The sequence below is a fragment of the Natator depressus genome, chromosome 27 (assembly GCF_965152275.1).
Source record: "Natator depressus isolate rNatDep1 chromosome 27, rNatDep2.hap1, whole genome shotgun sequence".
Classification (NCBI taxonomy): domain Eukaryota; kingdom Metazoa; phylum Chordata; order Testudines; family Cheloniidae; genus Natator; species Natator depressus.
The window spans coordinates 11,471,254-11,499,128 of record NC_134260.1 but is presented as its reverse complement, the minus strand read 5'-3'; the positions used below and the strand labels follow the sequence as shown (position 1 = coordinate 11,499,128).

Here is a 27,875-nt window from a genome sequence, read left to right as displayed (position 1 = left end):
GGTCCTGGGGCCAGTTTTGTTCAATATCTTCATAAATGATCTGGAGGATGGTGTGGATTGCACTCTCAGCAAATTTGCAGATGATACTAAACTGGGAGGAGTGGTAGATACGCTGGAGGGGAGGGATAGGATACAGAAGGACCTAGACAAATTGGAGGATTGGGCCAAAAGAAATCTGATGAGGTTCAATAAGGATAAGTGCAGGGTCCTGCACTTAGGATGGAAGAATCCAATGCACCGCTACAGACTAGGGACCGAATGGCTAGGCAGCAGTTCTGCGGAAAAGGACCTAGGGGTGACAGTGGACGAGAAGCTGGATATGAGTCAACAGTGTGCCCTTGTTGCCAAGAAGGCCAATGGCATTTTGGGATGTATAAGTAGGGGCATAGCGAGCAGATCGAGGGATGTGATCGTTCCCCTCTATTCGACACTGGTGAGGCCTCATCTGGAGTACTGTGTCCAGTTTTGGGCCCCACACTACAAGAAGGATGTGGATAAATTGGAGAGAGTCCAGCAAAGGGCAACAAAAATGATTAGGGGTCTAGAGCACATGACTTATGAGGAGAGGCTGAGGGAGCTGGGATTGTTTAGTCTGCAGAAGAGAAGAATGAGGGGGGATTTGATAGCTGCTTTCAACTACCTGAAAGGGGGTTCCAAAGAGGATGGCTCTAGACTGTTCTCAATGGTAGCAGATGACAGAACGAGGAGTAATGGTCTCAAGTTGCAATGGGGGAGGTTTAGATTGGATATTAGGAAAAACTTTTTCACTAAGAGGGTGGTGAAACACTGGAATGCGTTACCTATGGAGGTGGTAGAATCTCCTTCCTTAGAGGTTTTTAAGGTCAGGCTTGACAAAGCCCTGGCTGGGATGATTTAACTGGGAATTGGTCCTGCTTCGAGCAGGGGGTTGGACTAGATGACCTTCTGGGGTCCCTTCCAACCCTGATATTCTATGATTCTATGATTCTATGCTCTGCTCAGAGAGGAGCAAACACAAAGCAATTCCAGGCCGTAGCGGGTCAGGGAGTCAAACAGCCGCGCTGGAGACGGTCGTGTGGTTATTCTCTCTGACACGGGTAGGCAATGCCAGGCTTCAGGGAGGCATCTGCCGGCGGCAGTGAACAGGAAGGAATTCCCCCCTACTTGGCATTGCACAGTACGGGATACTGCAAAAGCAACATGCATTGGCCTCTCTTGGAGGAAAGATACCAGACCCGATGGGCCAATGCCCCAGTCGAGTAGGAGGCAAATCCTCTGGGTCAATGGTCCTGAGGCAGCTGACTGTGTATCTGGCATGGGCTCCACAGTAGCAACTTCAGCAGCTACGGAATTTATTTCACTCCATTCTATGGCAAAACCCGCAGAGCATCTGGGCACAGGCGCCGGGCAGGGGTGGGTTTGCAGGGCTGGGGGCTGCTCAGAGCCGTCGGTTTCTCGTTAAGACGGTAGCGTTTAGTGGTGGAGAGCTGCGGTGGGGGGCTTCTCCTTCAGCTGTGGCCCCATTCACTGGCCAGACACCCCGGTTCTCGCCAGGCCTGGAATGGATTCATTCGCCTCCATTTGCCCTTCCTCTCCACAACCAAAGAACAAACAGTACGGGGAAATCTAAGCCAGCTTTCCTTCCCTGGACCGTCAGGGGCCATCTTCTCTGCCACCAGCTGGCTGTAGCCAGAGAAGAGCATCCTGCCGGTGGGAGCCCCAGGGAGGAGGCGTGTCTGCCTACAGCCAAGGCCAGGCTCATCCAGTGCCCACCTTGGCCAGAGGGAGGTCACCATGATGCAAGGCCGCTGCAGGTATTTAAACCGGGGGCGATGCTGGCGAGCGTCCATGGAGGGCAGTGCGGGGTGGGTGACTGAACCATGGGAGAGAAGGGGGAACCAGCCACTCTGGAGTGATGGTGCCTGGGACAGAGAGGGATGGAATTTCAAGGGTTTTGTTTTAAGAGGGGTGGAAGGGCAAAGAAACTGGGGGACCATGGGGCACCTGTCCCCAGTGGAAATATGCAGAATTCAAAGCACATGGCAGAGATGCAAGCCAAGGCAATGGACAGTCTGAGCAAGAGAGTCAGGATGCTCCATGGGTCAGAGGGAAGGCAGCGCTGTGGACCGTTCACACCGGATCCAGAGACCACCATGAGCTGAGTGCGTCGGATTGCAGACTCAGAGATTTCCAGGAGGGATCACGATCAGGTAGTCAGACCCCGGCCCAGCACAGGCTTGGGGGAGGGAGGGAACCAATGACTTCTTAAGCAGGGAGAATTTGAAGGGAGGTCACTACCATATAACAGCTGGGAGGGAGCCAGGGAAATTGGCTTCTTTGGGTTGTTTCCCCTTTGGGGACCCCGGTAAAGTTCACCCACGAGTCACCCTGGGGAATACCATAGGGATCAACATCCAGGCTGTCCTGGGGACCCAAAACAGCTGCCCTCTCCCCACTCCTCCCAACCCCCCCTCAAATAACGCTATCACTGAACTCAGCAGAGGGAGGGGTCCTCCTGGCAGGGGACCAGCCCCTGCCAAATGGACACACACCCCCAGGCTGACGGAGCCAGGGAGGAGAGGCAGGCAGTGCTACCTTGACATCGGAATGCACCGCCGACTCTGGGGGGTAGACGATGAAATGTCGGAGGGTGAAGCCGAACCCCCCCTGCGAGCTCTTCCGCAGCAGCACCGTCTTCGGCCCCACCCAGGGGAAGGGCTCCTCCAGGGGGGCGTTGTCATTCGGAGAGGTCCCATCTCTCCGGCCCAGCGTCGGCTGTCGGGGGGCAAGAAGAAAGGGGTTAAGGCAGATCTCCACTTGGATTATTGTATACTTCCCTCCTAGCCCTCCCTGCCAGCCCCAGCAAAAGGAAGGACAGGCTGGTGGTTACGGCACTGGGCTGGTACTCAGGTCACCAGCCTGCTGGGTGATCTGGGTTAATTCATTTCACCTCTATCTGCAGCGCCTGACACTGCGGGGCCCCAATCGCAGCTGGGCCTCTGGGGGCTACTGGAAGGCAAAGGCTCATTCATTACTGTGATGCATGTTGGCGTTATGGTAACACCAATCCAAGATCAGGGCCTCGTTGTGCCAGGCACTACACAGGCCGAGAGCAAAACGACTGTCCCTGTCCCAGGAAAACAGTCTACATTTCCTACCCTGAACTGCTCCTGGGCACAGTTAAAAAGTTTCCACGTCCCAATAGAAATTCCTGTCTGTAAATTTCTCCATTCCCCTTCCCACACAGGAATAGCTACACTGGCAGAAGGACCTTGATCAACAAAGGGATCTACCGTAGGCAGGGGTCTACTATGGTAACGAGACCGGTATCTCTGAAGTGACCCAACTGGCGTGTACACACTTTCCCAGCTGGCAGGAGCTGCGCTGGAGAAGGCTCTTGCACCTGCTGCCGGGAGCTTGTGTGAAGCTGGAGGGAGATGAGGCCAGCGGGCGGAGATTGACGGAGTGGGGGACAGAGCGAGACTAGTGCTGCGTGGCTGGCTGGACCGAGCGTCAAACAAGGCAGGGGCTTTTGAACTGGATCCCGGAGCGAATGGGGAACCGCCGGAGCAGCATGAGGAGGGGGATGCAGCTGAGGAAGGCCAAAGGCAGCATGCTGGAGCCCGGGAAGGCCGCAGGGTTGGGAACTGCCAGGGCAGGGGCAGCATGAAAAAAAAAAGCCCCTTCCAATTACATCCCTGGTGATAACTGGAGCATGGGTGGAGCAGGGACGAGGCCTCTCCGAGAGGCACTTGGCTGGAGGGTGTGAAAACCTTTTCCAGAAAGAGAGGGGGCAGGGGGCGGGTATCATTGTGGGCACTGGCACGCAACACTTCCTGGAGCAGATCTCACTTCCCAGGGCCTGGGGCTCAGCAGTCCCCGGTTCCTCCTTCCCTTCCTGCAGGCCAACAGCCACCTCCTTCTGTCCTCTGCAGCCACCTCCTCCTGGCCACCTCCCCAATAAAGCCACGGGGCAGGGGCCTCCCCTGCAGGCGCTACACGGTGCTACCGCCTGATGGCAGCGGGCAGATTCTGAACAACGCCCAGATTGGACAATCAGTGGCTCCCAGCTGGTGGCTGCTGGATTTTCAGCTGGGTCACCAGACACGCAGGGAGACGCTCTTATCGGTTGGACATCTGAGCCACTGAGAAAGCCGAGCGCAGCCTGGCTGCCTGCAGCAGACCGAACACCAAGTCTCATGGCAGCGTCTCCCCGGCAGGGTGTGGGATGCAGACATGCCGCAGCCCAGCTGGAGCTGCCCTGTTCAATCAGCCAACCAAAGGAATGCGGAGTGTGTGTAATCTGCAGGCCCTGGGGCTCCCTGCCAGCCGCCCCGCCTTCCTGCTCCCCGAGCTTTGCAACACGACACGCTGTACTTTAGAGACATGCTTCACCTTTGGGCCCCAGCTTGGACCCAGGCTCTTTTGGTTCTATGGTGCCTCGCCGCACGTCACGTGGCTCAACGAGATTACAGGGCATACCCGTCCCTGCGGCATTTGTGGCCGTTGGCCAATGGATCCCTCCTAGGGGGAGGCCTCTTCCCAACCCTCCCATCCCCACAAAGCTGTTCCAATGACAGGCCCGATCCTGCAACCCATTCACGGGACCTGACTGGGAGCTCTGCAGGACTGGAATAAACCAGAACACTCCAAGGCCATTTCCAACTGCGGACAATACGACGGGCCACTGAAATCTCCCATCTGCATGCGCCAACGGGCACAGAGGCCCAACAGCTGCTTCAGGGCCTCGTAAGTGTCCTGGGGCTGCCAGAAAATGTCAATTCATAACTCCTCCAGCCACTCAAAACCACGGACTCAACAGAGACTCTGGTTTTCTGGCTCATCACACCAGGTAACACACCCGGCTGCCTGCTAACACATAATTGACCACTCCATTTTAAGGGGTCTCCTACAGCATGTGCGTGAACCCCACATACTTAATCTGTCCTACCTTACATTTAGCTTGGATGCTCTGGTTATCTTCTCCAGACCCGAGGAAGAGCTCCGTGTACCTCAAAAGCCTGTCCCTTCCCCCAACAGAAGTTGGTCCAATAAAATATATTAGCTCCCCGCCCTTGCCTCTTACAATGAATAATAAACCCTGACTCTTTCTAAGTGCTTTTCATCAGTAGATCTCAAAGCACTTCACAAAGGAGGTCAGTAGCATTTACCCCATTTCGCAGGTAGGGAAACCGAGGCACAGAGAAAGTGGGAACAACAGCACTGCCCTGCCACCCTGGGGTATCATGAAGATAAATCCATTACAGGTAGTGATGTGCTCCGAGATCTAGCAAGGAGAACCGGGTGATGTGATTGTTCTGGTTATGAAATATGTATTGGCAGGGTTTGTGAGACAGATAAATGTGGCAGTAATTCCACTCCAGCCGCGTTCCCCTTTTCCATCTGCGAGATGATTTTATTGCTCTTCCCCCAACCCCTAAGAGAGACACGCACAAAATAAAGAGATGGGATAAAATTATCATAAAGCTCCCTAAGTGATTTAGGAGCCTCCCTCCCATTGACTTTCAATCCCTGTAAAACAGGGATAAGGATTCTGCCCTCCTTCGTACAGTGTTATGTAAGAGCTAGGCAGTATTGTTTTTGTTGTTAAACCTGTGCAAAGGGAGTGCAAATTTGCCCTGGTGCGAACGGCTGCGCAAGCGGGAGGCTGGCGGGGACTCGGGGCTGTTAGACCCGGCTGACAGGCTCAAGCCATGTCGCAGGATATGTCCGAATGTGGCAGCAAAATGGGATCGGTGCCTGTCAAGGTTCCTTCCCCACTCTGAACTCTAGGGTACAGATGTGGGGACCTGCATGAAAGACCCCCTAAGCCTATTCTTACCAGCTTAGGTTAAAAACTTCCCCAAGGTACAAACTTTGCCTTGTCCTTGAACTGTATGCTGCCACCACCAAGCGTGTTAAACAAAGAACAGGGAAAGAGACCACTTGGAGACGTCTTTCCCCAAAATATCCCCCCAAGCCCTACACCCCCTTTCCTGGGGAAGGCTTGATAAGAATCCTCACCAATTGGTACAGGTGAACACAGACCCAAACCCTTGGATCTTAAGAACAATGAAAAATCAATCAGGTTCTTAAAAGAAGAATTTTAATTGAAGAAAAAGTAAAAGAATCACCTCTGTAAAATCAGGATGGTAAATACCTTACAGGGTAATCAGATTCAAAACATAGAGAATCCCTCTAGGCAAAACCTTAAGTTACAAAAAGACACAAAAACAGGAATATACATTCCTTACAGCACAGCTTATTTTACCAGCCATTAAACAAAAGAAAATCTACTGCATTTTCTAGCTAGATTACTTACTAATTTAACAGGAGTTGGAAGGCTTGCATTTCTGATCTGTTCCCGGCAAAAGCATCACACAGACAGACAGACCCTTTGTTCCCCCCCCACTCCAGATTTGAAAGTATCTTGTCCCTCATTGGTCATTTTGGGTCAGGTGCCAGCAAGGTTACTTTAGCTTCTTAACCCTTTACAGGTGAAAGGGTTTTGCCTCTGGCCAGGAGGGATTTTATAGCACTATATACAGAAAGGTGGTTACCCTTCCCTTTATATTTATGTCAGTGCCGAACAGCAGAAGGGGTGAAACATTATGGGGGCATGGAGGAGGAAAACCGACAGGAGGAAAAGGGGAAGATTTGTAATGACTGGAACAGAGGTCGGCAGCTGGGAGGGAGTGGACTGGAAGGAGATAAGAATCATGGTTCTAGAGGAAGGCTGGCCTGGTGGATACAGCTAGGACTCAGGATATCTGGGTTCAGCTCTAGTGCCTGGATCAGACTCCCTTTATCACCTCAGACAATTCACTTCACCGCTTTGTGCCTCAGTTTCCCAACCTGTAAATGGGGGGAGGGGTGATCACACAGCTTCCTTGCAGGGGAGAGGCGAGCCTGAATAAACAGGATGTTTTAAAGGACAAGGAGAGCCCCAGCCAAGAGGCAGAACAGAAGAGCACAGTATTATCATATACCAGGACTTGGCAATTCCATAGCCAGAGGGACATCTCGGGCTGCAGAGGCCTACACTCCCAGCCCTGCTCTCAATGCTGAGGGAATCGCATGTCGCCTCCTTGGCTTGAAGCTGTTTAATCTGGGACATTTGCAGGGACAAACCCAGACCAGAACCCTGTGCCCAAGAGAATGGATCTGAGCTAGTCTCATGCCTTCACCCAGGCTTTGCCTGCACGGAGGATTCGCTCTCTTCCGGCCAGCATGAACCCAAGTGCGGACAGGCAAAGCCACACAACTGAGCCCGACTCCAAGCAGGAAGAAGCTGCGCTGGGTGCAAATTGTGCCTTAGTGTCTGGCTTTATTGTGCGCCGTCTGCCTCAGGATGGCTTCCCTGCCGGCTGGACTGCCCAGTTCAGACAAGGCCGCCACGTCCCCTAAGGCTGTCGCTCTGAGACAGAGAGCCCCATTAGGCGGGAGATGCAGATTTTAATCGCGCTGAGCCAGCCTGCCTCCTGCCCCCCACGGGACTCCCAGTCCCAACAGAGATCCAAGCAATCTATCCAGGGCACAAAGGGCTTTCCACGCTCTCCCTTTCCGGAAGAGCGCTTCACGCTTATCAGCCATTCGCAACACAGAGCCTTCCTTCGGCTCAGGCCGGCTTGTGAGATTAAGCCCCTGACAACTCTCTAAATAGCCCCCCGTGCCAGCCATCCGGCACCCTCCAAGCCCGCACTGTGCCAGCGCAGCGAGCCGAGATCGGCCAGGGCAAGCCAAGCCACGTGACAAACAGCTGGATACTGACCGTTCCTTCTTGCGTAGAGCCTGGTGGGGTTGATTGTGCCAGGAGCCAGAGGGGGGCCTGGGGTGCAGCACAAAGGGACGCGGGACACTCGACCACACACAGCAGGGCACATCACGCAGGCCTAACCCAGCTGCGCTGAGGGGTTGTAACACCCAGGGTCAGCGCTCGAAAGGGAAAAACAGCCCCAGAGCGGCAGCAAACCCAGATTCCTCCTGGACTCGCTCTTGTCACAACAGCAACAAAAATGCAGGAAGTGGGAGACAGGAGGGGTTATCGGAGGGCAGCGCTGCTGGGGTGAGCATCCAGGGCACCCTCTCGGTTCCAGCGGGCCGGGAGCGTTTGACTGGTGTGAAACAGACAGACAGTGACCAGGGAAAGAAAAGGAGGAAGGCCAGGAAGGGAAACGCAGAAAGGGAAAAAAAGAACTAGAGATTAAAGGAGAAGGATGTGGGGAGGCAGCAGCAGGTTGCTGAAGTGGCTCCTGATCAAGCCCACCTCTAGAGACCCTTCCTGCCTGAAAATCCCTCCCAGGCATCCTTCTGCTCTGGCGTGTTCAACCAGTCGGAAAAAGCCAAACATCTGATCAGGCCGCATCTGTGCGCTCCCGCTGCTGCATAAGCCAAGCCAAATCTGCCCCCCAGGACACCCCTGAAACAAAGCATCATCAGACAGGGCCCGAAGGGACTCCCGTCTCGCCCCCGCGGCGCCCCAGAACACACGGCTGATCTGCCAACGGTAACCCGGGGGGGGAAATGCAAATGCTCCGATCTGGCGGGCGCAGGTGGCGCCCTAGAGAAGATGGGCCTGGCGCTGCCAGGGGGGCGGGAGCAAAGCATGAAGGGCAGAAGCCTATTGAATAAAGTGACTGCGTGCGAGCACCTGGCACTGCCCGAGTCTCCCCAAGGCAGAGAGGCCAGAGGCGGAAGAAAGAGACGCTGAGTCGTGACGGGTCCATCTCGCCCTCCCAGAGGGGGCTGGCTCGGCCCCTATTCCCAGCGCTCTCCTCCCTTCAGCGTGCCCAGGGGAGACAATCCCAGCAACCGGAGGCTCGCCGGGGAAGGGAGCGTCCCGCCCGTGGGGCCTCGACCTGTGTCTCTATGTCCTACAGGGGTACAAATGTCCAGGAGGTTCCTCGGCGGGGCGGGGCAGGCAGGGAAGTCTGCACAGTAGCTAAAGCACAGCAGCCGACCTCAGGAGATCTCAGCTGCGGTTTTCAAATTGCCCAAGGGGTTTGCCTGCCCAGTCCTCGATCAAATGACTGGGAATTGAGCATCCAAATCCCTGAGGTGGCTTTGACAATCTTCGCCTTCAGTTCCATTCCCAGCTCCGTGCCTCAGTTTCCCCATCTGTAACACGGGAAGAGGCATCGATACTCCATCACAGGGAGACGGGGTCGTGAGGCTTGATTCACTAGCGGGTGGGAACCTCTCTGGGATCCTCCAGCGGACAATGCCAGAGGCGCACAATACGATTCATTCCCATCCCATCGCTCTTAACTCTACTAACTCCAACTGCCGACGGTTCCGGCTCCCAGGGGATGCCCAGCTGCCTGGAGCTTCGTTCCACAAACCAACGCTGCAGGAGCCGCAGGACCCCGTTTCGGGGACCCCGGGTAATTACAGCCAGTGCAGAGGCAGGCTCTGCTTTACCTACATAGACACCTCAGGCTGCCAGCAGCCCCGGCCTGGCCGCACGTCGCCACCGCATACAAAGAGGCCTGGGCCCAACGGCCGGAGGCAGAAGACGGAGCGGGCGGAGGGTCAGTGGGGTCCTTTCCGAGCCCTTCTTCCTCCCCCACTTGGGGCTTCATTAATATTCCCAGAGCTCCGGCCTGAGCGGCAGCTGAATAAGATCGCCCCTCGAGGAGGGAGGGCATGGGAGAGCGAAACGGCAATGGGCTGAGGGTGTTAAAATTCAGAGGCTGTCCTCCCTCGGCCTCGTTATTTGATGTGGGAAAGAAAGAGCGAGTGGTGGGGGATGTGGGGGGGCGCACGCAAAGGGGAAGGGGTACAAAACCCCTTTGTCTCTCCCCATCCTGCTGGACAATACAGTCATGCTGTAGAAAGGCTTGTCCTGTCCTGCATGCAGGAACACGCTGCCCCAGCTCCTAAGTGCCCAGCCTCCTACCCAGGAACCCTGCCTTGGGCCTGGGGCCAGCTCTTCACATGCCACGGCCGGGGCGCCCTGCCCCGGCGCTGGCCAGGGGAGTGCTCAAGCTCTCTCGGGGTCGCGGTTTGCAGCCTGGGCAGATCTTCTCCTGCCACGACCAATCCAGAGGAGCCATGGCAGGGTGGCCTCAGGCCTGGCCCAGTGATCTGCCCTGGGCTTCGAGCCTGTCCTGCTTGAGAAGCTGCCTGCTTCCCGCGACTGGCTGCCCTGACAAACCCGCCGGTCTGAAACAGGAGCGATCGCAGGTGCCCAGCCCATCGCTCAATGCTCCCCAGGCCGGCGTTATCACAGGAAACAGTGAACCCACTTCCCTCCCTCCTGCCTGCCGTTAACAATAATGATCCCTCACTCTCACGCAGCGCTGTTCTCCAGAAGATCTCCGAGCTCTTGCCAAAAGGAGGGTGGGATCATCCTCCCTATTTTACAGAAGGGGAAACTGAAGCACGGCGAAGGGCAGGAACTTGCCCCGAGGCCCCCCAGCAAACCAGCGGCAGACCAGGGATAGACCCAAGTCTCCCGAGTCCCTATCCAGCACCCTAACCATTAGGTCACACTGCCACAGATCCTGCAGACAAGCCAAGACAGGAAGCAGTGCCAAAGCGTCCCGATCTCTATCCTCCAAAGCCAAGCACCTCCAGGCCGCTCCCGCCCAACTCTGAAGGGCAAAAATAAAGATGCCCAGCGTAACACATTCGCCTGTGTCTTTCCCGAGCGACGAAGAGAGGCTGCCTGTTGGCAATGAAAACCTGCCACGGGTTAGCTCGGCCCCCGACCCAGAAACTGCAGGGAGAGGGGGGCCCCATACCAGGCTTTGGGGACTAGTATTATTATTAGTTATTTGTAGTGTGGCAGCGCCTAGGAGGCCTAGTCCTGAAACAGGTCCCCGCGGTCCTAGGTGCTGTACAAACAAGGAACAAACGGCCCCTGCCCCCAAGAGTTCAGAGCCTAGATCCAGAGCAGAAGAGAGAGCTCACCGCAAGGCGTCCCGCTGCCTTCACTCCAGCAGAACCGGGCCCACGGTACAAGGAATTCCCTGCAGCCCGTTGGGAAGCCCTGCCCCCTACGTGCTGTTATGCAATGACCCACTCCGATTCCAACCAAGCTGCCATCTTGGTTTCAGGACACCCTGGTCGTTCCGGGACTGGGCATCCCAGCAGCCCTGGAATAAACCAAATCTCTCTGGTTTTCGGGTCAGATGCTTACGAAAGGCCCGAAAGCCTGAGATCGGCCACTCGACAGCTCTCCTGGGATCCAAGCAAGAGTCCAGGAGCAATTGGGCCGCGCTGGGTTTGAGATGCTGCAGGAGGCTAAACAAAGGAAGCCCTGAGTCCCCAATGGTGAAAAGCGCCAGGGGAGCAAATGCAATTGCGCTAATGGCCGTGAAAGGCCTAATCCCCCCGACGTAGCCTTCTCCAGCCATCCTCCAGCTGCAGCCTCCGGCGCTCCTGGCAAGAGCTACTGATTGGATCTGGGCAGAGCCCCCAGGACAGGCTTTGACTGCTGGGTCCCCAGGGGAGACTTTAACATGGCAGCAGCGCCCCCAGGCGATTGCTAGCCAGCTGTCCCGCCCCACTCAGGAGCCTAGAAGGGGTCTGATTCTCTGCTGCCTTGTGTGCTGAGCTGGGAAAATGCCTCCCATCCAGGGAGTGTTTTGTACCCACATTGCAAAGGCGCAAGGACAAGCAGAGGAGAATTCGGCTGCAGGGGATCCAGACCCAGCTTGCTCTCTGCCACAGCCCTGCTCACCAGAGAAAGAAGCCATGGAACCAGCCCCAGGCCACTCATCTGCCAGCCCCTGTAACTACCTCTCAGCGTGAGGCTCCAGGCAAAGCAGGGGAGCCTGGGCCCTGCTGGGGAGATGCGGGAGGATCCTCGCCGTTTCAGACCAGGAGTGCCTGGCTCAGCTACTTTCCCCATCTGTGGTCTCCATTGTCCCGGCTGCCTGTTCGCTGGATTATTTTTAAGCTGACAGCTGAATGTGCCCTTGTGATTCTAACCAGTACAGGCAAGCCTCGGAAAGAGAGCCCGAGAGAGGGGGCAGCACATGTGCCACCTAGACATTAACCTGCAGCCATTACGACTCCCTCGCCCGCAGCGTCCACCCCAGACACACCAGTCTACCCTTCGCAGGGAAGTCGGCAGGGCTCCCACACGGCTAGTCTGTGGCACTTGTTTAATTATGCACCTGCCCATGGTAACAGCTTGCTAGGAGCTGCCTCCAGGAAAGCTCCTGCCCGCTGCTCTCTCTGCTGCCTGTTGTCTCTCACCCCCATCATCTTCCATTCAGGCCCCCTCACCACCACCCCCCAGCCAGCAGATGCCAAGAGGCGGGGGGCTGCGGGAGTTCCTTGCCAACAGACCAGACAGCAGCCGGCCAGTGACCAAAGGACCCCATAGCATGAGATCCTTTGCCCCTCACAACCAAGGGGGCACCCCCAACATGGGCAAGTCCTTCCTGCCAGCCTGCCCTTTACGGCAGGTGGGCCGTTACCCTTAGCCCATCTTTCCGGCTATGTCCCTTGCTGCTGGCCCGTCCTGGGCACAGCCTTCAGACCACAGGTCAGTTATACCGGGGATGACTGTGGCCCAATGTGCCTAGACGGGGCCAAAGGGCCAATTCTGCAGCCCTTACTCATGGTGAGTAACAGTTACTCAAAAAAGTAGGCCCACTGACTTGAATACAGCTACATTCATAAGTGCTTCTCAGCATCAGGGCTGCAACATCATAGCCGTAAAGGATTAGGAGATGGTGCCTGTCCGCTCCCCTCGGCCAGTGGGGCTCAGCCGTTCCCATTGCATGGCCCCCCCAGATCACAGCAGAAACGAGTTGCACAGTGCCCTGCTCATCTAGCCGCTGGAAAACAGGAAGATGGTTGCGACCCCCTGAAACATTCTGTGACCTTCCTCAGGGCGAGACCCAGGCTGCTGCTCTGTAACACATAGGATCAAACTCGGGGCCTCCTCCGGCCCTTGGCCCCTTTCCCCGGAGGAGGGACGAGACCTGCAGACGCCTCTAGAAACGGATCGCGCTGGGGGGAGACGGCTGGTTTCAAACAGGAGTGGGACTCAGCCCATCGAAGGCGCATCAATTTCTCAGTCAGCGCCTAGGGAAGGCTCGTGCGTCCTCCGACACAGGACTTCGCCCCAGCGCTGGGTTCGGATCGTCACTGAGCGCACAGGGCAGGCTGCCTTTCCAGGGAGCGGAGACGTCCATTTCCCCCCTGCTCCTTCACAGAGTAGTATCGAGCAGCCTGATGTTCATAAAGTCCATAAAATCGCCTTTTATGATGAGATTACTGGTTCTGTGGATGAAGGGAAAGCAGTGGATGTATTGTTTCTTGACTTTAGCAAAGCTTTTGACACGGTTTCCCACAGTATTCTTGTCAGCAAGTTAAGGAAGTATGGGCTAGATGAATGCACTATAAGGTGGGTAGAAATCTGGCTAGATTGTCGGGCTCAACGGGTAGTGATCAATGGCTCCATGTCTAGTTGGCAGCCGGTGTCAAGTGGAGTGCCCCAGGGGTCGGTCCTGGGGCCGGTTTTGTTCAATATCTTCATAAATGATCTGGAGGATGGTGTGGATTGCACTCTCAGCAAATTTGCAGATGATACTAAACTGGGAGGAGTGGTAGATACGCTGGAGGGGAGGGATAGGATACAGAAGGACCTAGACAAATTGGAGGATTGGGCCAAAAGAAATCTGATGAGGTTCAATAAGGATAAGTGCAGGGTCCTGCACTTAGGACGGAAGAATCCAATGCACCGCTACAGACTAGGGACCGAATGGCTAGGCAGCAGTTCTGCGGAAAAGGACCTAGGGGTGACAGTGGACGAGAAGCTGGATATGAGTCAACAGTGTGCCCTTGTTGCCAAGAAGGCCAATGGCATTTTGGGATGTATAAGTAGGGGCATAGCGAGCAGATCGAGGGATGTGATCGTTCCCCTCTATTCGACACTGGTGAGGCCTCATCTGGAGAACTGTGTCCAGTTTTGGGCCCCACACTACAAGAAGGATGTGGATAAATTGGAGAGAGTCCAGCAAAGGGCAACAAAAATGATTAGGGGTCTAGAGCACATGACTTATGAGGAGAGGCTGAGGGAGCTGGGATTGTTTAGTCTGCAGAAGAGAAGAATGAGGGGGGATTTGATAGCTGCTTTCAACTACCTGAAAGGGGGTTCCAAAGAGGATGGCTCTAGACTGTTCTCAATGGTAGCAGATGACAGAATGAGGAGTAATGGTCTCAAGTTGCAATGGGGGAGGTTTAGATTGGATATTAGGAAAAACTTTTTCACTAAGAGGGTGGTGAAACACTGGAATGCGTTACCTAGGGAGGTGGTGGAGTCTCCTTCCTTAGAGGTTTTTAAGGTCAGGCTTGACAAAGCCCTGGCTGGGATGATTTAACTGGGAATTGGTCCTGCTTCGAGCAGGGGGTTGGACTAGATGACCTTCTGGGGTCCCTTCCAACCCTGATATTCTATGATTCTATGATTCTATGTTTCCAGAGATGTAGCCCAGCCCCATGGCAGGTGCCCAGCGCCCCCCCAGCAGAGCAGGCACGGTTAGAGACACAGGCAGGAGCGAAGGCCAGGCCCAGGCAAGAACAAAACCTGCCGCTGGACAAAGCGATGCCTCCCCCACCAAGACCATTCCAATACCAACCTGGATGCTGGGAGCAGGGCCGGCTCTCGCTCCCAGCCGTAGCAGGTGCGGCAAAGTGTCGAGTGAGTTTGCCCGTGGGCAGCTGTGGCGTGGGAGGAGCGGACGTGGCTGGAGCAGCAGAACCCCTGGGCTGGGGCATTACGTGGCATGCGCCCAGCGTGCTCCTGCTGCTGGCCCTAGCAACCTCTATCTGCTGAACATGCTGCGGGCTTCATTTCCTCTCTCTCTTCAGTCCCTTCTCCTCGCTGCTGTTTGACAGAAAGAACCGGAGGACAAAACGCTCAGGAGGCCGTTTGGGCTAGTAAGGGCCTGGACTGGAACCTCGCCGTGCTGGGTTCTGCTCCTGAGTCTGCCCCTGACCAGCAGCATGGCCTTGGGCAAGTCTCTTCTCTGTGCCCCGGTTTCGCCCCATGTCTGTTTAGACTGTAAGCGCTCTGGGGCAGGGACCGTCTCCAGGTAAACGTTTGTACAGCATCCAGCCCAGTGAGGCCCACCCGTGGCTGGGGTCTCTAGATGCTATTGGAATAAACACACGTCCCACCTTGAGCATCAGGAAAGGCCAAGTTCAATACCTGGCCTGTCACCCTTCCCCCGTGCCCTTTCCTTCTCTGGCCCTGGAGGAAGCCAATTTTCCCCCTTCTTTTTATTTTAACTGAGGACAGAAACATCCCCAGGTTCTGTGCCTGGCTGGGTCCCACTCCCTAATACTGCTCCGCTGAAATTCACCATGAGATGTGCAGATCGCTGGTGATGAGAGTCACCCGCAGTCCCCCAGCAAGGGCAATGAAAGAAGCCCCACACATATTGATGCCTGACTCCCCAAAGGGCTGGGGGGGGGCCAATTCCTTCCTGTTGGCACGTCCCTCGCACCAGACTCTTTCAGTGTTACACAGGTCTCAGTTTTGCTCTGAGCGTAACAGCAGCAACTTGAACGTCTTACAGGCCCTGTTCTAGGAGGCTCCCAGCACATAACTAATTCAGAGGCCACATGAAGCTGGTAAATATTATCTGCGTTTTACAGGTGGAGAAACTGAGGCATGGAGGAGGAGAATGATTTGCCCGGGGTCACATAGCAACGAGTCCTGACATCCCCAGCCCCCTGCACTAAATCACTCAACAAGGCTGGCCCAATGTTGTGTATAAACAACCCACATGAAAACTAATCACAGCAACGATTTGTGCAAGCCGGTCATCTCAACGCTGGGCACAAAGCCATCACTGACTCACTCACTACCGGGCTGGCAGATCCCTGGGTTCACAAACACAGAGAAACCTTAACTCCCTCCCTTTATGTTCCTCACCCTGCGGTCATTCATTCGCCTCTCTCGTTCTGTCTGCTTTGCATTTTGTCCCCCATTGTGAGCCGACTCGACAGCCCTCAGAAGGGACGTCGGATGCACGACCGTCCAAGCACACAGTGAACTTACGAACAGCCTCTTAGCTCTGTTCTGGGCACGCACTAGGCACTCCGTCAGCAGGTTAAGAGAGGAGGAAGCAACGGCTCACCAAGGAGATGCAGGTGGAACCCCAAACTCTGGGGTCCCTTTGTCCACTCTTTTCCCAGCTCCCCACAACCCCTCCACACTTCACCCACTTTCCTTCCCAACCCCATATATTGATTGTGGGCCGCACTCAGGCAAAACGCACATTAACATCAATAAACCCAGGATCTGCTCCATTCTCGTTTATCACTCACACTGCTAAGCCGGAGTATCTGGTCACCATTCACTGAGAAGATATGAACCATGACATAGGGTAGAGAATGACTTCCACTACCCCCGTCCCACAAACCTCAGCAGAGAGAAGACCAAGCAGATAACCCGCCACGCGGAGTCCAACACCAAAACCAGAGGGCCAGAGACCCTTCGGGACTTTTCAGATCAATGGTCAAGACCGTGGTGGTGACCAGCAGAAGATGCAGGACCAGCCTTAGCAGAGACAGGGCACGGCCCTCCCTGCTGAAGTTCTGGGGAGGGGGTATCATGAAATACACCCCAGGAGATTAACCCTGCAGGCGCCTTACCCCAAAGCAGAGACAGGAGCGGAGAAACAAGCCCAGTCACCTCCCCCATACTCCTGGCAAAACTTGGGGCAGGAGGGTAAAGTCCCAGGAGAGAGAGACCCAACCCACTCCTATTACAGGGGAACAGAAGCTAGCAGACCTCCACCCAAGCTGGTGTCTTTGCCCCAGGTGCCATGTTCACGGGCATCACTCGTTAGTCCCAAGTCCTAATCATGGCACACAGCAATACTTAGCCTCCAGTGACCCCTCTACTTCTTAGCACCCATCCATTAGGGGGTTAGGAAACATGCCACCCCAAATCATTCACGCACCCTCCATCAGACAGTGAACTAAGGCTACAAGGACTGGATCCCCCCTCCCCAGGTTCCCCCCCTCCAGGGTCAAAGGGGATCTAGGTGTGGTGACCAGGGCGCGCCGACGCATCTCTCACCATGTGGCGTGTCTCCAGCTGAGGGTGCGAGCGGCGTTTCTGCCTGGGGAGGGCGGCCCCGGCACGGTACCTATGCGCCAGGTCGGCATTGTCATTCCGCAGGCTGGTCAACCAGATGCAGCGGGGCTCGGGTGAGCTGCAGTCCACACCGATGGGCTGCTCAAACCGCCAGCCCTTCCCCGCCCGCTCCACACTCCACAGGGCCTTGCCCACCACCGACATGTTCCTCGGCGCAGCCAGAGGACGACGGGGTCCCCGCAGTCCCCTGTGGGGTGCCCTATCCCCGCTGCCCACGCCTTCTTCCACCATCCAGCAAAGGGGAAGGGAGAGATTCTCCCTGGAAAGTCACTGACGGGGCGGAAGGAGTGAACTAAAGATTCTTTTGGGAGAGGCAAGTGAGCTGAATGGATCTCAGTCCCTGGCGCAGCTGGTGCCCATCCTCTGTAGATCCATCGGTGGAGAGGGAACAGCAGAGCTTGCTCCCTGCTTCCCTCGGCTAGACCCTAAACTTCAGCAGAGTCTGGTGTAAAAACCCTCCCTGGCTGCCAGGCGGAGTCAGCTCGCTCGTCTGGTGTATCACAGATGAATGTTGATCGTTCCAGTCCTGGGCATGCCAGATACACGCACCCCCTCAGGATGCTGACCTGAACGCACACACCCCCACCCCCACCGAGGGGAAGGCAATGAAACCCCCTGACGCCAGAAAGCCAGCTTCCAGCCGCACTGGGAACCAGCAGAGGCTGAGCTGAGGAGGCAGGAGCAGGCGGGCGGACGGACAGATAGACAGCAAGAGAGAATGCAGACGCTCTGCCTGCAGCTGCTCCGGGCTATCAGGCCACCCAGTATCACCCCGCCCACCCACCCCCTCCGGCGCTGCCTGGCTGGGCGACCCAGCCCCCTCCAGCTGACACAAGCGCAGGGGGGTTGGAAGTTTCACTTTGCTGATTTTTTTTTTTTTTTAAATCCTCCGGCTTCCTCCTCTCCCTCCCTCCCGGCCTCTTCCTTCCTTCCTCCCTCAACTTGCTTCCCAGCCTGGCAGCCCTGCGCCTGCCAAGAGAAGGTGGGGGGGGGGGGGGAGGGAGTGCATTCGAGTGACTAGAGCAAGAGTCCGGACTCCTGGGTTCTCTTCCTGGAGCCGGCGGCTGACACGGGGCTGATTCACCAGCCCTGCTCCGTGCATCACTGTTTCCCCAGTTACGAAACGGGGTGATGAGCCCGACCCACTTCTGCCAAGTGCATTGGGGTCCTTGAATGAAAAGAGGCATTGGGAAGTGGACGCAAGGCAGGCCAGAGCTGGGGAGCACAGCACGAGGTGTCACCCCAGGACACACCCAGGGGGGATTCTCAGAGCCAGGCGGCTCCCATCTCTACTTTCTCACTCTCTTCCCTTCTTGTTCTCTCTCTGAGCTGAACATTTGCCCAGAGACTGGCTGGCCAGTGCTGGGGAACCAGGCCTGGGATTCCCCCATGCAACGGCCCCCAAGACAATGCCTCACCCACTAGGGACCCCTCTAGGGCTGGTTCAGTCAGCATAGCCCATTTGATCTTTGACCCCGTGCTAAGCTGACCCCTTTGTGGTGGCACTGAGCACCCATTTTAACGATGACGTGGAGACTTGCCCATTAGCAGTCGGCCTGGGAACGTTCCAAATCCTAACACTCTCAACAGCCACCAAACGAGAATGACTTTTGGTCACTTTCAGCCTCAGACGGGTTTGAACCGGGGACCTCAAGGATTCTGATTAGATCCAGGACAGCCAAGACCTCTGGAGTTGCCATTTGGACTCAAAAGGCAGTGAGAACACAATGCTGGCACGCCGGTGTCGCTGGAACACACACAGACATAATCGCTCCCGGGGAGATGTGTGGACAGGGAAGGGAATCCTTCCCAGGGCATCCTGGGTCAATATTTGTACAGTACCTTGCGTGTGTGCTCAGTGCTTCTGAGACATGGTCCCTACCCTAAAGAGCTGAGATGAGTGATGGAAACTGACCAGGGTGGCGAGAGGGAGAGGTGGGTAGATGGGTTGAGCAGAGAGAGATCAGGCAGTCCCGTAGTAGGATGAGGCTTTGAGAGAGGAGGAGATGACACCATAGCAGAGATCTGCAGCAGAGAGGCAAAGAGAAGCTGGTAGTGTGGCTAGACTGGTACTCAGGACCCCTGGGTTCTATTCCCAGCTCTGCCACTGACCTCAGGCAAGTTACTCTCCGTGCCTCAGTTTCCCCAATTACCCTGAGCCTGTTTGGTCCATTTAGCCAGTGAACTCTTGGTGGCAGGGACCGCCTCTGCGGCTAACAACTCTGACTACTGTAATGTAGTCCCTGCTGCGCTGGAGGAGGGAGATCAGCCCAGGAGGAGGGGGCAGCAGGGAAAGCAGGCGACAGTTCGCAAGGGGGCAGGAGTGGGCAGGGTGTGAGGCCATGGGATCAGGGCCAGGACAAGGGAAGGGGAAGGACCAGGATGAGGGAGAGGACAAAGGGGCTGATTTGAAGGGACGAGCAGTCAGGATGGGTGTGTGTGCAAGACACACCCTAAGATCATTTCACCTGCAGCACACTGGAAAGAGTGAGGGGCAGGCAGGCTGGGGGAGGAAGGATGGCCTAGTAGATACAACGCTGCCCTGGGACTCAGGAAACTTGGGTCCAATTCCCAGCCACAGACTCTCTGGATGAGCCACATAAGCCCCTGTGGGCCTCCGTTCCCCATCTGTAAAATGGGACTACCAGCTTCCAGGGGCAAGGCGCTCAGATACCATAGCGCTGGGGGCCAGATAAGGACCTGGACAGAGACCGTCTGTAACATGATGCTGCCACGGGACCAGCAGACACACCCTGACTGCAGCCCTGTCCTGTTCTGCCATGGGGCTGGCCTGCCAGGTGCTTCCCCGACATGCACCAAACCCGTGGGCCCCTCCAGGGCTCCGGCAAGGCTAGGACGCAGCTACAGTCCCACCTCTGTGACAACCCAGAGCCAGCGGGGCCTGGGCCCCAGCGCGGGGGAGTGGGGGGGAGCCTCACCCCAGTGGGCGTTAACAGGAAGGGAAAAGGAAGTGGCACTGCCCAGGCCACGCGGGTGCTGATCACCCAGCCCCCAACGGCACCAATGCCCCATGCACATGGGCTCCACCTAACTCGGGCACGGAGCTGGCGCTTGCAAACACAAGGCGGGGGGTCCAGCCGCCTGCCGCGGGGAGGATCGGACAGAAGCCCAGGCCGTTTCCATGGCAACGTTTGTTCCTCTCATTTCCTGTTTGCCAGTTTTTAACCGGACTTTGCCTTGGCGGGAGCCGACAAGGCCAGGGAGCGAGGCGGGGAGCCAAGGGAGAGAGGTCAGCGACTGGTGCAAGGCAGAAGGGAAGGAGCGCTGTGCCCGTCCCAGGGCAGGGACCCGGGCCAGAGTGGGCCAGGGGTCCCAGGAAGCGAGGGCTGCCCCACCGCTAGGACGGGGCAAAGGAGAGTGGCTGAGGGGGTCAGAGGCAAACCCAGCCCATTGTGGGGCAGAGGCGGCTCCGGGGTTGAAAGGTGGGTGGCTCCTCCCAGCGTGGGGCTATGGGAGGAGAGGGGCTAAAAGTGGGGGACTCCCACTCTGCAGTCCTCCTGCAAGGGCCGGGCGGGTGAAAGGGGCAGGGGGCATTTGGCAGTGATCTTCCCTCTTCCCCCCACCTCCGAGGGAGAGGGAAGGCTGAGCAGACTCGCAGAGGGGCCAGGAGGGTGGGGCAGATCTCGGGCAAGCATCTGGCTTTGGTGCCGAGGGTCCTGCTCCTCCCATTGGGTCGGCACCATGCAGGATGGGCCCCCTTGCCTATGGCCAGGCCCCGCATAAGCAGGTCCCACGGAGCATTCTTGCAATTCTAGTGTCTGAGGACAACCATGTGCGGCCGCTCCGGGGAAATGCCAATCATTGTTCGGATTGTATCCCTCGGCCTCCAGGGGCCAGGGACTCAGCTGCCAGCAAGCACTGCCTCTTCCACCTCTCTGGGCTCGCTCCATTCGCCTCGTCCTCATCAGAGCAACGCCAGCCAACGCCATAAGAACCCTCCGCAGCTAATTGGGTGAGGAATCAGCTCCCCCCACCAGACTGTTACCAACACCCCCAGCCATCGGGGTATCAACCTAACAGAAGCTAAAGCAGCGACCAGCCAATCAGATTCATCTCACTTGGGGGCACAGGTGCCTGCTGGGATCTGAGTCACCCCTACAATGCAGGTAGCAATTTACATAACGGCCTGGGTTGTTGGCTGTAAGCAATGATCGACCTCCCCTGCCCCAGCAGATCCCTTGGTGACAAGCGCATTGGGGACAGAAAGGGTGCAGTGCGGTCCGCCCAACAGAGCAAGGGTGAGAATCAGAAAACGAGAGAGGGCGCACGAGCGCATGGTGGACGTGGAAGGCGAGCGTGCCCTGGACAGGAGAGAGACGGGGCACATGTGCTGGATAGGAGAGAGAAAGAGCTGTCGTGAGCATGCCCCATCAGATGGATGAGATCAAGGGGGAGCGATCGGAGGAGGGACATAAGAACACAAGAATGGCCACGCTGGGTCAGACCAATGGTCCAGCTAGCCCAGTGTCCTGTCTATAACAGTGGCCAATGCCAGGTGCTTCAGAGGGAATGAACAGAACAAGTCCCTTGTCATCCATTCCCAGCTTCTGACAGTTGGAGGTTCAGGGACACCCAGAGCATGGGGTTGTGTCCCTGACCATTTTGGCTAATAGCCATTGATGGACCTGTCCTCCAGGAACTCATCTAGTTCTTTTTGGAACCCAGTTATTCTTTTGATCTTCACAATGAGTGCCGCAGGGAAGTGTGAAGAAGTACTTCCTTTTGTTTGCTTCAAACCTGCTGCCTATTAATTTCACTGGGTGACCCCTGGTTCTTGTACTATGTGAGGGGATAAATAACGCTTCCTCATTCCCTTTCTCCACCCCATTCATGATTTTATAGACCTCTATCATATTCCCCCTTAGTCGTCTCTTTTCTAAGCAGGACAGTCCCAGTCTTATTAATCTCTCCTCATACAGACGCTGTCCCTGACCTTAATCATTTTCATTGTCCTTCTCTGTACTTTTCCAACCCTAGTACATCTTTTGTGAGATGGGGGACCAGAACTGCATGCACGATTCAAGGTGTGGGCGTACCATGGATCTACACAGTAGCATCATGATACGGACTGTCTTATTATCCATCCCTTTAATAATGGTTCCTAACATTCTGTTCGTTTTTTGGACTGCTGCTGCACAGTGAGCAAACATTTTCAGCGAACTATCCACGGTGACTCCAAGATCTCTTTCTCAAGTGGTAACAGCTAATTTAGACCCCAACATTTAATATGTATAGTTGGGATTATGTTTTCCAATGTGCATTCCTTTGCATTTATAAACACTGAATTTCATCTGCCCTTTTGTTGCCCCGTCACTCAGTTTTATGAGATCCCTTTGTAACTCCTCACAGTCAGCTCTGGATTTATCCTGAGTAATTTTATATCGTCTGCAAACTTTGTCACCTCACTGTTCACCCCTTTTTCCAGATCATTTGTAAATATGCTGAGTGGTACTGCTCCCAGTTCAGATCCTGGGGGACCCCATTATTTACCTCTCTCCATTGTGAAAACTGACAATCTATCCCTACCCTTTGTTTCCTACCTTTTAACCAGTGACTGATCCATGAGAGCACCTTCCCTCTTATCCCATAACTCCTTAATTTGCTTAAGAGCCTTTGGTGAGGGACCTTGTCAAAGGCTTTCTGAAAGTCTAAGTACACTATATCCACTGGATCACCTTTATCCACCGCTGTTGACTGACTCAGAGAATTCTAATAGATTGGTGAGGCATGATTTCCCTTTACAAAAGCCGTGTTGACTCTTCCCCAACAAGTCATATTAATCTGTGTGTCTGATAATTCTGTTCTTTACTATAGTTTCAAGCAATATGCCTGGTACTGAAGTTAGGTTGTAATTGCCGGGATCGCCTCTGGAGCCTTTTTTAAAACATGGTTTTACATTAGTTACCCTCCAGGCATCTGGTACAGATGCTGATATAAGCAATGGGTTACATACCACTGTTATGAATGAGAACGACCGAGGGGGAGAGCGCATGAGAGCGTGTTGGAGGAGGAATGAGAGCCAGCAGTGACAGGGAGTGCGCACGAGAGCGCGTCGGTCGGAAAAGGAACGAGAGCCAGCAGCGACAGGGAGCGCGCACGAGAGCGCGTCGGTCAGAGAAGGAACGAGAGCAAGAGAGGGGACTGTGTAGTTGTAGGGCTGCGATCATGACTCCACAGGAAATACATGGGATATATTCATTAGTCCATGTGTTCCATGCCAGAGTTACAGCCCTGGAGCCTTGTATTTATGGCCCATCTGCATGGCCCATTCAATCGCTTGGCCTCTGAGGACATGGACAGCGAGGGGGCCCGTTAGCACTGGCTCAGCGACGTGCTCGCCATGCAGAACTGGACCAAGAGCTTGCTGCAGAGGTGAGGAATAATGAAAAGGCTGGTCACAGAGAGGTGTCACAAGGCAAAGCCCCAAAGGTCATGGCTGGTGCCCTACCAAATTCACGGCCATGAAAAAAGCGTCACAGACCACGACATCTGGTCTTGTGTGTGCTTTTACCCTATATGATACAGATTTCACAGGGGAGGCCAGCGTTTCTCAAATTGGGGGTCCTGACCCAAAAGGGAGTTGCAGGGGGTGGGGTGGAGTGTCACAAGCTTATTTTGGGGCGTGGAGGGGGTCACGGTATTGCCACCCTTACTTCTGCGCTGATGCCATCAGAGCCGAGCGGCCGGAGACCGGCGGCTGTTGGCCGGGCGCCCAGCTCGGAAGGCAGCGTCCTGCCAGCCGCGGCGCAGAAGTGAGGGTGGCGATAGCAGACCAGGCCATCCTTCCTTCTGCGCTGCTGCTGGTGGAGGCTCTGCCCCCAGAGCGGGGCTCCCAGCCAGCAGCCACTGCTCTCCAGCTGCCCAGCTCTGAAGGCAGGGTCACTGCAAGCAGCAGTGCAGAAGTAAGGGTAGCAGTACCGCAACCCCCCCCTACAATAGCCTTGCGACCGCCTCCCCTCCCTGCAATTCCTTTTTGGGTCAGGACCCTCACAATTACAACACCTTGACATTTCACATTTAAATAGCTGAAATCATGAAATTTACGATTTTTAAAACCCTGTGACTGTGAAATTGACCAAAACGGACCATGAATTTGGTAGGGCCCTAGTTATGGCTGGGGACCCTCTTCCATCACTGTAGGCACCTACCCCTCTGGCTTTATCCAGGGCAGCTGGGGAGACATGCATGGAGCAGGAAGCTCGGGACAGACTATCCGGCTCTCTCAGCTGATTCAGCCTTGGCAGGCTGCACCCTCCTGTTTCCTTTCCTTCCCCAACTCCCTCCCTCTCCTCAGCCCCCCCGCCTCGTGCCCCGGCCTTTGTCAGAAATGCTGGCTAAGCTAACATGACATAGTTGGCGGAGAGGTGTGCATCTCATGAGAGCTTCAGCCTAAGCAAGACGCTCTGTCCAGGCTGATCCCAGCTCACGAGGTTCCACGCGGCCGCCCTCATGCCACCCCTATACACACCGTGCCAGCCCCTCGGCCCCTACCATCTCCCCAGATCCCTGTGGAAACATCCTCCCAGAGCCTGCCCTACTCCAAGGTGGGCTGGGGATTGCTACACGGCCCTGGTTGGCGTCTTCCCGACATGTCCCAACAAGCTGAGCCGCTGAGCCTGAGAAACGAGACGGGCCACTGTGCAGCTGTCAGCAGATGAGGGCGGGATGGGGAGGGGGGCTTTTGTTTCCAACTGCCCAATAAAACTACTTAAAACTGCAAAAGTGACTTGCCTGGGAGCAGAGCTGGCTTCCTCCTGCCCACGGGGGCAAGCGAGCTCAGGTGGGCACCTGGCCACATCCTGCTTTTCCCCTCTAGGTCTTCGGAAGGGTCACGCACAATCCACTCCACTCAGAGACGCCTGCGGCTCTGGTTTGGAAGGCGCCCTGCAGGCCGAATGGCTCAGGCAGTTGTTAAAGAGCTAGAGAGCTGGGCACCGGCTCAGACCCAGCCAGGGGCAGCGGTTGCTGAAATGTCTCACGCTCCAACTGTTATTTGGGGGGGGTGGGGGGAAGGGATTATTTTAAACTGCCGCAAAGTTCACTGGGCCCCTTATAAACACCTGTAATAGCGACACACTCCAAACAGAACATACATGGGTGGATCACAAAGCCCATTTTAAAGGGAGAAAACACTCGCTCATAGGATCTTTAATACAGTCAAATAAAAGCGAGGGTAGCTCGCAGCAGCCCCCCGTTCACTACTTCCAGACCCATTTGGAACTCAAAAGAAGGGAGAATGCCCCTTGCTCCAACGCACAGCAGCAGCATTAACCGGAGTCGGCCTTCCAGGTGCCCCGGGGGACCGACAGACGATCCCACCCATTTTACTCCCATTTATTTGCGTCAATGTCTTTCATAAAAAGCCCACCTGGAGCTCTGGGTGAATGTACAGCAGCGGATCACTGTCCAAAATACCAGCTCCCCCTCCTAACCCAGGGCTCTCCCACTGCCCAGCGGAGCAGGGGAAAGTTTACTCGTGTGAGTAAGAGCGGCAGGATCGGGCTCCGGTCTTGTTCTGACAGCCCAAACTGGGAAAGGTCAGGTGGTGTTCAGCAGGGCAGATTCTACCCGTCGGAATGTGAGAGGGGCTGGCCTCCTGCCAACATACTTTGCAGTTTCACCCAGGAGTGTCCTAAATATACAGCCAAGCAAGGGCAATGGAAGAATACAACAAGTTCCCAGAATGCAACACACACACACACACACACACACACACACACTTTCCCTTAGCTGACTCCCTGTGGGCAGCAGAGCCCTCTGCTGGCTCACTACCAGCATTCGTTCCCTTTCAGTGTGGAATGGAAAACCGGGAAGGAGAGTGAAGTGACTGTTTATCACCCTCATCACATTTACACAACGCTTTGAGCTTGGCTTTGCCTTCAGCCTCCTCTGCCTCTGTCTAGCATCGACCACCCCACGGGCTCACAGCACGAAGGGATGAAAAGGAATCTTGTGAACACACAAACCTGTCTCTGGTATTTATCCAGCCCCCTTTACCAGTATCCGAGCATCTCACCGCCTTTAATGTATTTATCCCCACGACACTCCTGACAGGCAGGGCAGGGCAGGGCTACTATCTACATTGTGCAGGTGGGGAAACTGAGGCACGGACCGACTATGTGACCTGCCCAAGGTCACCTAGGTCTACCAAGACCTAGGCTGCTTTCCTACCTGCTAGACCATCCTTCCTCTCCAAGACACCCTTCTCTTGGGAGAGGGTTACCTACTCCTGTAACAAGTTACAACCCAGGCATCAATCCCACAAAAACTTACACACATGCGTAACTTTAAGCCCAGGACTAGCCCCACTGGAATCGCTTTTGCAGGATCGGGGGCAAGGCAAACAGAACTGACGGCGATGAGAGAAATATATCTTTGTCCTCTGTTTTTTTCAGACTGTTTACATTGTGCATTTGACAGCACTTTGTGTCTAGTCACTTGCACAATCTCTGCCTGTTGTGTTATGTGGGTCTCTTGTATAGAAACAGGGGAGAGGAAAAGATTTATCATCGACAGGAAAACGCTCTGGGAAAACCACCGAAATTGGCAGATGGAGCCAGGGCAGGTGGAGCGCCGGGAAGTCCCTTGCAACTTATTTTCGAAAGCTGACTTGATTTCCCATCATTGATCGTGCTCCTGTATCAACAGAACTGGTGTAAGCAGAGGCCAGCTCACCCATATACACTACCCCCTCCCACCAATGGCCAGACCTTGGCATGATCAAAGGGCATTCATTCTCCAACGGCGCTACTGAGCTGGGCCAGAAATGAACCAGCCCCAGGCCTAACAGAGCAAGGCTCTATGTCACATTTATAACCCTCCGAGCCTTCCAGCTACCACACAGGCAGGGACAAGGGGGATCTCTCACCAGGCCTGGATGCGACAAGCAGAATGGGAACTGACAGACCAGTCCTGAGCCTTTATACCAAACCATCCCTTTTTCCCCCGCTTCACCTTTCAAACAGGAACCCAACGGGGAAGCTCCTTTCGGCAGAAACAACGATTGTCCCGGAAGACAGCTTCAGATTTTATCCTTGTGCGATCATGCCGGAAAGGACAACCTTGCCCACTACTGCCCTCTACTGGTCTATTGGTTCCCACCGCCCACCAGGCTCCTGGAGCCACTCCTGTAATTCACTGGTTAGTAATACTTTAGCACTTATATTATTAGTCACTATTTGTACTGAGGCTACGCCTAGGAGCCCCGGTCAGGGTCCACGGCCTCCCTGTGTTAAGACGCTGTTCATAAAAGGCTCTAGAGACGAAAACTACTTTATTTAATACTTGCAACCCCCAGAGAGATATTCGCCTCATTTTACTGGTGGGGAAACTGAGGCCCAGAGCGATCTAAAGTCACATGGTTTGGATCAGCTCAGAGGGACGGGGCTTCCCAGGGGCGCTTGTGCAGAAGCAACAAGTGGAGAAGGAAGCACTTAGACCCAGCTCCTTCTGCAATCTCCGTCTCAGACAGCATCTCCCATCGCTTCCCAGGCAGTCTCTCCAGCCTGTTCCTTTCACTGCCACAGACTGACACCGGGCAGGCAGCAGGTGCACCAGGGCTGCTGCTTATTGCACTACAGCCAAACCATCTCACTGTGTCCCTCCCACATCTTTTTCTTGGATCCACCTGCGCCTGCAAGTTCCTTGAGGCCGGGGCCATCCTGTCATTATGCATATACAGCACCTAGCGCAATGGGGCCCTCGTCCCAGGCTGTCCCTCGGAGGTACTCCTCTAGCCCCCAGC

General features: G+C 55.4%; 1 protein-coding gene across 4 annotated transcripts in view; it reads right to left on the bottom strand.

Moving 5' to 3' along the window:
• ARHGAP23 (Rho GTPase activating protein 23) overlaps positions 1-27,875 on the bottom strand; it is a 126,368-nt gene that overhangs the window by 54,528 nt on the left and 43,965 nt on the right. For 2 of the 4 annotated variants that reach the window (XM_074940894.1, XM_074940895.1), the window contains exons 1-2: positions 17,033-17,270; positions 2,575-2,754 (exon numbers count right to left, since the gene is read on the bottom strand). In XM_074940894.1, coding sequence (XP_074796995.1) covers positions 2,575-2,754; positions 17,033-17,254 — 402 coding nt within the window. In that variant the 5' untranslated portion in view covers positions 17,255-17,270. Of the gene's footprint in view, positions 1-2,574; positions 2,755-17,032; positions 17,271-27,875 lie in introns of those variants that run through there. The other 2 variants (XM_074940898.1, XM_074940897.1) reach the window with 1 other exon arrangement.